The following is a 14,587-nucleotide window of genomic DNA, read 5'->3' on the forward strand; positions in this document are numbered from 1 at the left end:
CGACCTTTTGGGGTGTACGACCTTTCGAGGTGTATCCCATGCAAATGGCAGAGACAAGCCACCTAGAGATGGTCTGCTTGTTCGCCGGAAGGCCAGCCTTACCATGACCATAGCAGCAGAACAATTGATCATTCTTCCAAATATCCTTTGTTCGTTTGATATAAGCCTTAAGGGTGTTACAGACATCTGAGACGTGAGCACGTCGAAGAGAGGTACCGGGCGGTGAAGGCTGCGTGAAAGCAGGGATGCTCAATAGGCACCATTACATGAAAGGTGCTATCTCTCTTAGGACAGTAAGTATCTGGCAATCTGATGCTCACTCTATCTTTGTGGAACACAGTCAACCCGGGTTAGCGGACATAGCATGTATATCGCCTACCCGTCTGCCAGAAGTTACCGCCACAAGAAAAGCAGTCTTCCATGTCAACAGCTGGAGGGGAAGAGCCGACAGGTTGAGAAATAGAGAACCGGACAATTAATCAAGAACGATTGGTCCCACAGGGGACTAATCCGCCGGATAGACAGACGAATCCTCTCCATGCCTGCCAGAAAGCGCTGAACTAGAGGGTGCTGCCCCAACAATGCACCGTCAACAGGTATATGGAAGGCAGAAATTGCCATGGAGTATCCCCTAACTGTTAAAGCGGCTAGGCCGGTTTCTAACCTAGACTGTAGGAACTCCAAAACAGATACTAAATCTGCAGAAAAGGCATTGAGAATCCCCCGTTGACACACCTGCGGGCATAATAGGCCCATCTATCCTCATACTGAACGTTTGTCAATCCCTCCGCGAAGCGAGAATTGTGTCTGCAACTGGTGCAGGAATTCCTCCCGCTTGGAGGCGATTCTGGACAGCGGCCAGGCCACCCACTGAATCCTGGGATAGCAGGATAACACCCTCGGCGCCGTAGAGACGCCGAAGGGCAGAACCTGAAACTGATAACACCTCCCGTCGAAAGAAAACCGAAGATATTTCTTGAACTCAGGGTGTATCGGAACATGGAGGTAAGCGTCCTTGAGATCGATTGATGTGAGCCAATCCTGTCTCTACTATGGAGATCACTGAGCGCAGTGTCTCCATCCTGAAAGATGAAACCTCTATAAGCTTGTTCAGCCCTCTGAGATTCAGAACGGGTCTGAACCCTCCGTCCTTCTTGGTCACAAGAAAGTATGTGGAATAAAACCCGTCTTCTTGTTGACCTTCTGGAACCACCTCGATGGCTGCCTTGTCCAGTAAAGACTGGACCTCGGCACAGAGGACCTCTGCTTTTTCCAGGGAGATCGGCACAGGCGTGTGCCGAATCGCCGAGAAGCTCGGAGGGTCTCGCTTCCAATGTGGCATGTGGCCATTCCTGACTGTGGACCCAGGGATTTGATGTGGCTGCCTGCCATTCCAAAAGGAACAGTGACAGCCAGCTGCCTACAGGGACATTTGGCAGAAGGTAATGCACCCCCACAGTCTCCACCTGCTTGTGTGAGGGGCACCAAGGGCTCTGGGGAGACAATTCACGGGAAGCCGGGGTGGGCTTCCCTTTGCCCCCAAAAGGCTGCTGTTGCTGCTGCTGCGACGATGCAGGACCTTTGCCTTTACCTTTTGCCCTCTTGCTTCGTTTGTGCTGTCACGGGGCAGCCCATCCTTTAGCAGAAGGGTATGAGTGGGAGTGGGAGTGGGAGGCTGTTGGCGAGATGAGGAGAGTTGCTCTAACAAGGGCTTAGAGTCCTTGAAAGATCTGACAGCCTCCGTAGCCTCCTGCACAACCTGCAAGGCCCCAGGGAACAGGGAGGACCCCAAGGTATAGGGCAATGCAAGAGGTGCCTGCTGTGTAGTGGGAGAGTAAATAACTACGGAAAGCCATAACCCATGATGGCACCCATCTGACTGGCACAGCTGCATCTAGGCTGCTTCCCAAACACTGTCGACAGAGAGTTGTCAACAGCACTCACTTGGTCCATCAGCTGTCCCTGCAAAGCTGACAGGTAAGTCGAATGGACCGCAAGTCTCAGCTGCTGGGCTGCACACCTATATATTTCCTCGAAAGAATCATAGCGGAAGCAGAGATGGGAGGCAGCCGCCTGCCCTGCCTGGCCAAAGCCAAGGAGGAGGAAGAAGGCCCCCCCAGGGTGACCGAGGTGTACACGCATTCGTCCAACACTGGCGGTTCCAAAACTGCATCCTCATCCAGCTGGTATCGACGGCCGATCTCCGGGAGATCAAAGCGTGTGTGAGCCCCAGACAGGAGAGGATTCACTATCTCCCTGACCAGCGACGGAAGGATGCGCAGACGGGACTCGGTGACCTTGGTAGGCGCGCAGGCCTCCCCAGGGAGCCGAAGGGGTCAGGCTCAGCAACGGGGATAGCCACCTGAGGCAGGACCTCAGCAATCTTTTCCCGCACCTGCCTCAGTGATGAGCGAAACGAGTACATGACCTCTGACTCGAATTCCTTCCAGCCACCTTCCTCCTCCATATCTACCTCATCACGCTCCTCAGACAAGGAACCATCACCGTAAAGTGAACGGAGGCCGAATACGAGGGAGTCGAAGGACTGAGAAGAGCTGAGACACTTGACTCGCTCCTGCCAGAGTCCGAACCAGGTCGCCTGGGTACCTGGGAAGAGCCCCCTGTGGAGGAGCCGACTGCCCTGGGCATATCCGAGATAGTGGCCGATCCACTTAACGGTTGCCCTGAGGGAGGAGCATTCTCCAAGCCAAAGCCTTGGCTGCGGCCTCCCCCAACTGAAGCATCTTGTCCACATGTGCCGGACAATGCCGAGTTTGATCAACGATTGGACTGATGGCATTTGCTGTTGAAACAACGTATTAATAGCATCCATAGATACCAAAGGTGCCTGTGAAACAGATGGTGGTTCAGTGGGGACAGATGCAGGAGGAGGTGAAGGCCTTTTTTGCTGAGCCCTCCGTAGAGGATGAAGCCCCTTTCTTTTTATGGGACCGTTTGGACGGAGGGTCCTGTGCGCAAATGTTCCCCCGCCCCACCACCCATTCTCCAACACACACACACACTCCGTCTTAAGAACGTTGGTGTAAAATAGAAAATCTGCATGTCTGGATTTCCGCATCTGAGGAGTAAACCCAGCGCACACCTCGCATGCTTGGTCGTCGTGGTGGCACTCCAACAGACAGCTAAGGCAAACATCATGGAGTTCCTTAGCAGGGATCGAAGATTTGCATGTAGAGCAAGTTCTAAACTGCAAAACAAACGCAACCTCCTAATGTACGTAATGTAACATAACATGAAACAAACACGCATGGGCGACAAGCTAACTAACTAATACTACGTACTTAGATTAGTGAAAGCAAAATGCCAACGACAACCTAACACGTAAAAGGTTGAAGAAATACAATAATAATACGTATTAACAACTATGAGCTGCATAATACGTTTAATTATAAAGACCCGCCACAAAAAGACTTACCGTAGCACATGGTAAACAGTTCGGCAGGTAAAAATTCCCTTTCGCCCTCTTGACAGGCCACATGGCAAGCAGGTGGGGACAAGAAATAGTTGCAACATGTCTAGACAAATAACGCTGTAAAAACGATTTCTAGAACTTCCATGCGCCTAATAACGAAACCTTACATACAGTTTGAGTCTCAGCTCTACTCATCTTGAACAAGAATGGACTTCAGTGAAGCTTGGAAGAACACAATCTGAACACATCCATACTGACGAGCGACAGATAAGGAAGTGTTTGGCTTGAGACTGTAGCTTTGGAGTTACCTGCTCTTGCCTGTCACTGGGTCCAGCGGGCCCGGTAGGGGTGGTCTCACAAGACAAAAAAAATTGCTTTCTGTTTTCTTCATATTTTTTATTCAAAATATGGTTACAACTGTCGCGAGAATTAAAAGAACATTTTAATGCTTATAAGTACCCCAAGGGGGATCTCTATGAAAAAGAATGGGTAGGTACTGACAGGGTTTCTCTATGTGGGTAGGTACAGACAGGGTTTCGCCATATAGGTAGCTCAAGACAGGGCTTCATTACATAAGGATGTACAAACAGGGCTTGACTACATGGTTAGGTGCAGTCTGGGTTACACTATGTAGGTAGATACATACAGGGTTTCACTACATAAGTAGGTACAGACAGGGTTTCACCAAATAGGTAGGTAGACAAGGTATGACTACACAAGTAGGTAGGTACCTGTGTAGGTGTAGGTTCAGGCAGGGTTTCATAAAGTTGGTAAGTACAGGCAGGGTTTCATTATGTAGGTAGGTGCAGACAGGGTTTCACTACATAGGTAGGTACAGACAGGTTTTTACTATATTGGCATATGCAGATGGGGTTTCACATACCGTTCTCTCCTCTAATCAGACTCCCACCCTTGTAAGAGGAATTCCCTGCTGTCTGGGAGATTATCACCTGTGTCTTGCTAGGTAATGGAATTGTTTCTGAAAACACAAAACTATGTTAAAATGGAAGCAAGCTATCAAAAATGCTGAATGTCATACATCAGTATAGGTAGTACACAGTTTCAGGCTGCATTACGTCCGGTTAGACTAAGTACTTTTCACCTGTTCTATGCCCTATTCTCTTTACTTCTCCTTGATGTCCAATGTTGGCCATTCTCAGGTGTAACTTCCCACGGCGTATGGGCTTCACGCTGGCAGCACGAACATCAGAGAGTTTGTTGTCACCAGACATTGTGTCCTCATGGTATTCACTGGTCACAACGTCAAGTTCAAACGTTGTCTGGACAGCTTCATTCCCATTACGGCACAGGTACTGAAACAAACAGTGGAAGATCATGAAAGTGATGTGTTGATGTAGGTCAGACATCAGGGACATGTGTTTGTCAAAGTCTATACCAAGGTCATAGACTGATGTTTGTTAAGGTCTATACCGAGATCAGAGACTGATGTTTGTTGTGGTCTATACCGAGATCAGAGACTGATGTTTGTTGTGGTCTATACCGAGATCAGAGACTGATGTTTGTTGTGGTCTATACCGAGATCAGAGACTGACGCTTGTCACTGACTATACCATGATCAGAGACTGATGTTTGTTGTGGTCTATACCGAGATCAGAGACTGATGTTTGTTGTGGTCTATACCGAGATCAGAGACTGATGTTTGTTGTGGTCTATACCAAGATCAGAGACTGATGTTTGTTGTGGTCTATACCAAGATCAGAGACTGATGTTTGTTGTGGTCTATGCAAAGATCAGAGACTGATGTTTGTTGTGGTCTATACCAAGATCAGAGACTGACGCTTGTCACTGACTATACCATGATCAGAGACTGATGTTTGTTGTGGTCTATACCAAGATCAGAGACTGACGCTTGTCACTGACTATACCGAGATCATAGACTGATGTTTGTTGTGGTCTATACCGAGATCAGAGACTGATGTTTGTTGTGGTCTATACCGAGATCGGAGACTGATGTTTGTTGTGGTCTATACCTAGATCAGAGACTGACGTTTGTTGTGGTCTATACCAAGATCAGAGACGGATGTTTGTTGTGGTCTATACCGAGATCAGAGACTGATGTTTGTTGTGGTCTATACCGAGATCAGAGACTGATGTTTGTTGTGGTCTGTACCAAGATCAGAGACTGATGTTTGTTGTGGCCTATACCATGATCAGAGACTGATGTTTGTTGTGGTCTATACCAAGATCAGAGACTGATGTTTGTTGTGGTCTATACCAAGATCAGAGACTGACGCTTGTCACTGACTATACCATGATCAGAGACTGATGTTTGTTGTGGTCTATACCATGATCAGAGACTGATGTTTGTTGTGGTCTATAGCAAGATCAGAGACTGATGTTTGTTGTGGTCTATACCAAGATCAGAGACTGATGTTTGTTGTGGTCTATACCAAGATCAGAGACTGATGTTTGTTGTGGTCTATACAAAGATCAGAGACTGATGTTTGTTGTGGTCTATACCAAGATCAGAGACTGACGCTTGTCACTGACTATACCATGATCAGAGACTGATGTTTGTTGTGGTCTATACCGAGATCAGAGACTGACGCTTGTCACTGACTATACCGAGATCATAGACTGATGTTTGTTGTGGTCTATACCGAGATCAGAGACTGATGTTTGTTGTGGTCTATACCGAGATCGGAGACTGATGTTTGTTGTGGTCTATACCTAGATCAGAGACTGATGTTTGTTGTGGTCTATACCAAGATCAGAGACTGATGTTTGTTGTGGTCTATACCGAGATCAGAGACTGATGTTTGTTGTGGTCTATACCTAGATCAGAGACTGATGTTTGTTGTGGTCTGTACCAAGATCAGAGACTGATGTTTGTTGTGGCCTATACCATGATCAGAGACTGATGTTTGTTGTGGTCTATAGCAAGATCAGAGACTGATGTTTGTTGTGGTCTATACCAAGATCAGAGACTGACGCTTGTCACTGACTATACCATGATCAGAGACTGATGTTTGTTGTGGTCTATACCAAGATCAGAGACTGATGTTTGTTGTGGTCTATACCAAGATCAGAGACTGATGTTTGTTGTGGTCTATACCAAGATCAGAGACTGATGTTTGTTGTGGCAATACCAAGATCAGAGACTGATGTTTGTTGTGGTCTATACCAAGATCAGAGACTGATGTTTGTTGTGGTCTATACCAAGATCAGAGACTGCTGATGTTTGTTGTGGTCTATACTGAGATCGGAGACTGATGTTTGTTGTGGTCTTTACCGAGATCAGAGATTGATGTTTGTTGTGGTCTATACCAAGATCAGAGACTGATGTTTGTCATGGACTATACTGAGATCAGAGACTGGCGTTTGTCATGGTCTATACCAAGATCAAAGATTGACGCTTGTCACTGACTATACCATGATCAGAGACTGATGCTTGCCATGGTTTATACCAAGATCAGGGACAGATGTTTGTTATGGTCTATACCGAGATCAAAGACTGATGTTTGTTGTGGTCTGTAGCAAGATCAAAGACTGACGTTTGCCATGGTCTATACTGAGATCTAAGACTGACGTTTCCCATGGTCTATACTGAGATCATAGAATGATCAGGTCTATACTGATGTTTGTCAAGGTGCATATCTAAGTCAGACGTTTGTCTAACTCAAATGCAGCAGCATCTGAGTGGTGTTACCTCACTTGTCGCACAACCACTTGGGTATCTTGTCATCAAAGTAGATGTATACTCACCTTGAGGTCAAGAGCCGATGATCCAATGAGGAGGAGGGAGTCTCCATCCCAGACATCAATGTGGAGAGACTGGCGAGACAGATGCTGGTAAAACAGGCTGCTTTCTCCTGGCTTCAGGAATGTAGGGTCCAAGAAATATTTTACCTGTAGCAAACATAAGCAATTTAAGTGTCAGATAACATAACTCAACCCACCTGAACTGCATAGAAGTTTGCAAATGTCATGTTTAGCAGGTGTCATGAGTAGCAAGTGTTGTGTGTAGAGTCGTATGTGGCAAGGGTCGTGTGTGGCAAGTGTCATGTGCAGCAAGTGTCATTCGCAGTGCCATGTGTATTAAGTGTTTGTAGCAAGTTTTGTGAGAAGCGAGTGTCATGTGCAGCAAGTTTTGTGAGAAGCAGGTGTCATGTGCAGCAACAGTTACATGTAGCAAGTGTCATGTGTAGCAAGTTTTGTGAGAAGCAAGTGTCATGTGCAGCAACAGTCACATGTAGCAAGTGTCATGTGCAGCAAGTTTTGTGAGAAGCAAGTGTCATGTGCAGCAACAGTCGCATGTAGCAAGCGTCATGTGTAACAAGTGTCCTGTGTAGCGTCATGTGTGGCAAGTGTCTAGACTAACAACTAGTCTCTGAAACGAAGAGATGTTACAGAAAAAAGTTCACAATAAAAACTAAATAATACAATGAAATGGAGCCCTGAGACTTTCTTCATTTTCAGATGTTAAAGAAATGTAGACTTACCACATTATCTAGACTTGCCTGGGCTTTCTTGGATACATTTGCCTCAGGGTCTGTACGACAGATTAACAAGTGTCATGTGTAACAAGTGTTTTGTGTAGAAAGTGTTACATGTAGCAAGGGTCATGTGCAGCAATCCATCCATCCTTTAATGTCTCCCTGGCCCATACCTCAAACCCTGGTGGCTGCCCCTCTTGAACTGACCCATCTTTTTCCATCTTGTGCAGAATGAACGGTGTGGACTGTGGATCTGAGGTCAAATCATTCTGGGATTTTGACAGAAGTAATCTGGAACAAACCCAAAACTAATAAGTTGAGGTTATTAACTCAGGAATAGGGCAGATGGGAGTTTCAACTCCTTTCAATTTCTTGAAAGTGTTATGTCTACATTAAGGGCCAATCAAATGCTTTGAAGGGACCTAACTATGCACAATGAATATTCATGACATCATTCTTCTAGTCCACTTCATGGGTAGGTGTCCATGACCCAACACACTCATGAGTGCTTTGAACATTTTGTCAATGCTTGATTTTGAATTTGATGACAAGGATCACTTTAATTCATTTAATATTACAAGCTAAACAAAGGATCAAATCCTGTTGGTCAAACTGATTTACAGAAAATTCAATGCATCTGGGGGCTTACTTATGTGATAATAAAAAATATGAACACTAGAGAAAAGTATTGACCATTGGTCAAGCATAACATTATGAATGATAATTCAGTTGAAATTATGATGCAGACATCAAGTAAACTGTCTGATTATGATATGCGAGTTTGTGTCTTGCTATCCTTTTGTCAATAACTTCTACCAGTATCTTCAGATTTTCTGGTATGCAAACACACATGCGCTTAGCTTGTTTTATGTAGTCTGTACAAATACTGCTCACTTGGACAACACATTAGAGACAGTGTTTAACACATACACTTCAAACAAAGGCAACCACTGCAGACTGGAGGTGAGTAAATTAAGCTTTACGCCACACTCAGCAATATTCCAGCTATATGGTGGCAGTCTGTAAATAATAAATCTGGACTAGAAAATGCAGTGATCAACAGCATGAGCATTGATCTGCGCAATTGGGGAACTGATGACATGTGTCAACCAGGTCAGCGCGTCTGACCACCCGATCCTGTTAGTCACCTCTTACGACAAGTATAGTCACCTTTTATGGCAAGCATGGGTTTCTGAAGGCCTATTATATCCCGCACCCTCAAAGGGGTTCAATAAGAATGGAAGTAGACAGTAACTGGTCATACTTCTCCATGGCTAGTTTCAAAAGTGTTCATTGCTTGATCCTATACAGCTGTATCCTGACAAACTAAGTCTTGAATAAACACTGTTTTAAAGACACAGCAGATCTTGCCCTTAAACTACTTTCCTAGTTCCAGGTAGAGTCCGCCTATGTAGCAATAGGTTAAAATATGTAGTTTACCCAATACGATACATCAAGTGGCAACTGACACTACCTACCTCTCTGAGGTGATCTGTGGGAACCTATAGAACTGGAATGTGAAAAACACAGAGCCAGCAGACTTTGAGGAACCGCTGGGCTGATTGGAAAACCTGCAAGAGGAAAACCATTCATCAACACAACAATACCTTCAAAACAGGGAATCAAATATGTAACCCATAAAAACCCGCTTCCTCACCAGCTTCGTATTGCATTGTGGTTGAACATCTGGGTATATGTGTGGTTGTTTATTGAAGGTTACCAGTCATATGACTTATCCCACTGGGTACCCGTTTATTATAGGATGAATTCATGAACAAACGTATGTCCCTAAGGTGACACCACATGTGTCACACATGCTTTCATGTGGGGCATGACAGATGTCCTGGTGACTCTCAGGAGTCAAGCTGTCAAACACGGATATCCATCCAAGGACTGTCCATGACCAACACTGCTCATCTTCATCTGATTTGTGACCTAAGCTCAATGTTCAGGGCCACACACTACCACACGTTGAGGGAACAAAGAATAAGCACCTCTTTTTCACAGTGTTTCTTTTATTATTATCACCATATATTTATAAAAGCATGAAACAGTGTCGGGAATTAGCTGTTAGGTAATGACTTCTTATGGACAAGATCATTCTGAATTGTTTAGAGATGGCTACATTTCCTCCCATGTGAATGTACCATGACTGGGTAGATGCCTTCACGTGTGAATGTACAGTGACTTTGTAGATGCCTTCACATGTGAATGTACAGTGACTGGGTAGATGCCTTCACATGTGAATGCAGAGTGATCAAAACTGGCTAGACTTTCTCACATGCGAATATGAAATAATAAACAGGCTAGAATCCTTCATATGTGAATGCAGAGTGATCAAAACTGACTAGATATCCTCCTATGCAAATGTAGAGTGATCAAAACTGACTAGATATCCTCCTATGCAAATGTAGAGTGATCAAAACTGACTAGATATCCTCCTATGCAAATGTAGAGTGATCAAAACTGACTAGATATCCTCCTATGCAAATGCAGAGTGATCAAAACTGACTAGATATCCTCCTATGCAAATGTAGAGTGATCAAAACTGACTAGATTTCCTCCTATGCAAATGCAGAGTGATCAAAACTGACTAGATATCCTCCTATGCAAATGCAGAGTGATCAAAACTGACTAGATATCCTCCTATGCAAATGTAGAGTGATCAAAACTGACTAGATTTCCTCCTATGCAAATGCAGAGTGATCAAAACTGACTAGATATCCTCCTATGCAAATGTAGAGTGATCAAAACTGACTAGATTTCCTCCTGTGTGAATGTAGAGGACACAATGTTCAGCAGAAATATAATATGAAATGCTGGTACATGATCTGTTTTGCTGAATGAGTAAACCTTCTTGAGACTTACTTGGCAAAAGCTAAGAACTGGAAGACAATCTCATTACACTGCAAAGGATCTGCCAGCTCCTTCGCCACATTAACTGTGACTGTCGAGCCAGGGTCAATAACCTCTGGAGGATCTCCATTACGGTCCACGACAGGTGGAAAGCCAGCGGAGTAGAGTCGAGCATAGGCTGATCTGGACAACCCAACTCCCCTGAAAAATGAATGCATTCAGTCATATACGAATGTCCTGCAATGTTCAAGATGACAAAAATGAAGGGTCCATCTGGTTCCCTGAAGATAGATTGTGTTTTTCTCTGAATTTTGGAGGTCAACTGATGATGCCCTGATGATGTAATGGAAATAAACATACGACTAGGGTAAATCAGCTATTGATACAACCAGCCTATTATGTACACCTGTTTATTTACCTAATATCTAGACAGGTGTATGTGAGTCTTGTGACTACTTACACCCATGGGTGAGGGACCTGTTTACTTACCCCAATACTTGGGCATGCCTAACAATCTTGAGGCTTGAGCACTTGTCTACTAACCCTCTTGTCTGGGGCACCTGTTTACCTATTGGCACCAAGTATGAAAATACTTGGGCATGTCTAACAACTTAAGACTTGAGCTTGTGTCTACTAACCCTCTTGACTGGGGCACCTGTTTATCTAACCCAATACTTGGCATGTCCAGCAACCTTGAGGCTTGAGTATCTGTTTATTAACCCTCTTGTCTGGGGCACCTGTTTACCTATGCTAATACGTGGGCATGTCTAACAATCCAGGACTTGGGTACCTGTCTGCTAACCCTCTTGTCTAGGGCACCTGTTTACCCACACCAATACTTGGGCATATCTAACAAGCTTGAGGCTTGAGCATCTGTCTATTAAGGTAAATCAGCTATTGACACAACCAGCCTAATATGTACACCTGTCTATTTACCTAATATCTAGACAGGTGTATGTGACTACTTACACTAATGGGTAAGGCACCTGTTTACCTACGCCAATACTTGGGAATGTCTAACAACCTTGACACTTAGGCACCTGTCTACTAACCCTCTTGGCTGGGGTCCCTGAGCCATGACTGGAGCGTGAACTGGGGTGAATGGCAGCTCATGGAGGTCTGGTGCAGTGAAGCGTGCGGAGCCAGGCTAAAACAGGTATCAGACAACATGTAGACACAACAATGACACACTGCAGAATTGGAAATTCCTATCAGATGATATTAAAAAATCCATTTAAAAGTTAATTTCAAGAGAGCAACAAATTGTTTGCTGACTGACTATGATGCTGTGTGGACAAGACAGACGAATGAAGTGTATGCAGCATCAGAAGACTGTGACTTGCTCCTCAGATAGCATGATTCTTTAAAGAAAAAGGATGAACTTACATCTGTCATCTGCATGATGTTTGTTGGATACATTGGCATTCCATATATTGCTCCAGGACCCAAGGCCATGTTGGGATACACAGGACCCATTCCAGGGGGCTGGGCATGGGAGTACCCTGCCTGCTGGGGCAGGATCTGAGGCTGGGGCTGGAAGGAGATATGTGTCTGGTCCCTGTGGAAGAGAGAGGATGAGGACAGTAAGTACATTGAAGACCTGTATATATACCACATTGGGTACATAGGCAGGGGTTTAAAAATATTTTAAAATCCACTTGCCTTGATTTTTATGACATAACCATGATGTTGTAATGATTAAACAATATATCAACATGGTACCTAATGTTAATGTTTAGTGAACTATTTATTGAGAAGCGATATATAGCAAAGAAAGATAACTCTACTTTATGATATCATTGTGAAATTTAATAACTACATTTTGAGTAGATATGAAATGAAATCCAAGTATATTTGCAGTTTGAAACCGTAAGGAGAAATTATCTAGTATGCCACAGACAAATAAGATACCATTATTTGATTGCCCAAAATGAAAACTGACTTGTCCCATGTGTTGGGCAATGGGATGTTTGAACCATGATGGGGCACCAGTAAATATATGGAACAATATGGGACATTAATAGTTATATCATTAACACTTGTATCTACCTCACAAATCATATTTCAGTTCCCTTACTGCTGACATGCACAGTGCATGTTAACTACCATATATTATGCAGAGGGGAAAGTTAAATATTTTGACTTCTTCATTAAAACAATAGAGAAGAGATTTGTTCCTCTGCAGGTCCTGTGTAATAATGTTCACAATCAATAAAGCAAGCGTGCGGGGAATGGTCAGAAACCAAAAAACACATGAGTCGCGTGATAAGAGATAACACAATCTGGAGATATACTCAGCAGTGACCAGAATCACAATTCACAATCAGGGGATACACTCAGCAGTTACCAAACGCACAATCCACAATCAGGGGTTACACTCAGTAGTAACCAGACAAACAATCCACAATCGTGAGATAAACTCAGCAGTGACCAGACATGCAATACACAATCAGGGGACAGACTCAGGAGTGGCCAGACACACAATCCACAGCCGGAGGATACACTCAGGAGTGGCCAGACACACAATCCACAGTCAGAGGATACACTCAGGAGTGGCCAGACACACAATCCACAAACTAGGCATATAGTCAGCAGTGACCAGCAGTGGTTGATATTAACAACCACCATATTCTTGACCACATTCTTTAATACAGGTTTCAGGTTTCATTACAAGCACATGATTACACATCTGCTTTGTGAATTTGACCAGACTGGCTTGTCATCCACAGACAGATAACCTCAGGTGAATGCTACCAGTCTGTACTGCCGCTACAATGAACGTCATTTAAAACATAGGATAACATGTCTGGAATTATGAAGTGAACTGACTAAACTAATGACTAAACTGACCCAATAGCACTGAGGTCAATACAAACAGAGATGACGTGTTGAGATGGAGGACACAGACACATGTTAGTGCATGACACACATGGGGTAAAGGTGCAAGATGAGACAGAAATGTGTTAATGCAGGACACATACGAAGTGGTCAAAGGCAGGGGACACAAACACATGTGTTAGTGCATAACACATGTCTTACGTATGAGGCAAATGATCTCTGGGCAGGGCTGCCTGTTGAGCCCCTGGTTCACTGGGTGGGAAGGAACGTGGTCCCCCTGGCAACACCTGGTATCCTGCTGCCTGACTTGAATACCCCTGGGAACTACAGGTGTGGTAGAGAATTGTGGCATGAGAGACTGAGGGACTGGTAAATTGTCAAGCAAGGATGTTAGGCAGCAGACACAGGAGCAACTTCCTTATAAACATGTGCATATCCCTGTTTTACTATAGAGATTGGCAAAAGGCATTTTTTAGCAAAACCTATTCTGTAGTACTGGCTATAGTGTGACCCTGCAAGAATCACAACACAAGTTCACAGAGTCATCAAATAAGGTACAAATGCATTGTCAGTGGTTGGTATGTCTACGTTCTCTTTGAATCCCTAACCACCCCTTAAGTTACAATAAGTACCTTATCTTGAAACATCTGGGCAAAGTTGGCAAATCCCATAAGATTGTACAGATGCAGATCTTGGAATGTATTAACAAATTCCACCATAATCAGAAACCAATGATATGGAATGAACAACAAGAACACTTTAACATTGGAACAAGATTAAATTTCCCCACAACAAATTCATTCATCAAGCTGCGATGTAAGTCAAATCTTGTTAATTGTTTCCTGTAATATAAACCTGAAGTGTGCTTTTCTCTAAATATTTGGTCATCTCTTGTTTTCCCAGAACAACCACATTTGAGCTTTTTGTTTTGCAAGGACAGGCTTTATGTTAGTAAGACCTCTTTCCAAGTTTTACTTTCTGCAATCACCTTTTCCGAACTCTA

The 14,587-nt window shown here is 44.1% G+C and overlaps 1 protein-coding gene across 2 annotated transcripts in view; it reads right to left on the minus strand.

The window, feature by feature from the left end:
- LOC137268411 (nephrocystin-4-like) overlaps positions 1-14,587 on the minus strand; it is a 55,144-nt gene that overhangs the window by 7,513 nt on the left and 33,044 nt on the right. The window contains exons 11-19 of one of the 2 annotated variants that reach the window (XM_067802978.1): positions 13,786-13,908; positions 12,133-12,304; positions 11,799-11,893; positions 10,759-10,947; positions 9,369-9,461; positions 8,064-8,181; positions 7,160-7,303; positions 4,536-4,746; positions 4,317-4,412 (exon numbers count right to left, since the gene is read on the minus strand). In XM_067802978.1, the coding sequence (XP_067659079.1) occupies positions 4,317-4,412; positions 4,536-4,746; positions 7,160-7,303; positions 8,064-8,181; positions 9,369-9,461; positions 10,759-10,947; positions 11,799-11,893; positions 12,133-12,304; positions 13,786-13,908 (1,241 nt within the window). The remainder of the gene's footprint in view (positions 1-4,316; positions 4,413-4,535; positions 4,747-7,159; positions 7,304-8,063; positions 8,182-9,368; positions 9,462-10,758; positions 10,948-11,798; positions 11,894-12,132; positions 12,305-13,785; positions 13,909-14,587) is intronic. The other variant, XM_067802979.1, reaches the window with a different exon arrangement.

This window comes from Haliotis asinina, chromosome 16 (genome assembly GCF_037392515.1).
Source record: "Haliotis asinina isolate JCU_RB_2024 chromosome 16, JCU_Hal_asi_v2, whole genome shotgun sequence".
NCBI classification, from domain to species: domain Eukaryota; kingdom Metazoa; phylum Mollusca; class Gastropoda; order Lepetellida; family Haliotidae; genus Haliotis; species Haliotis asinina.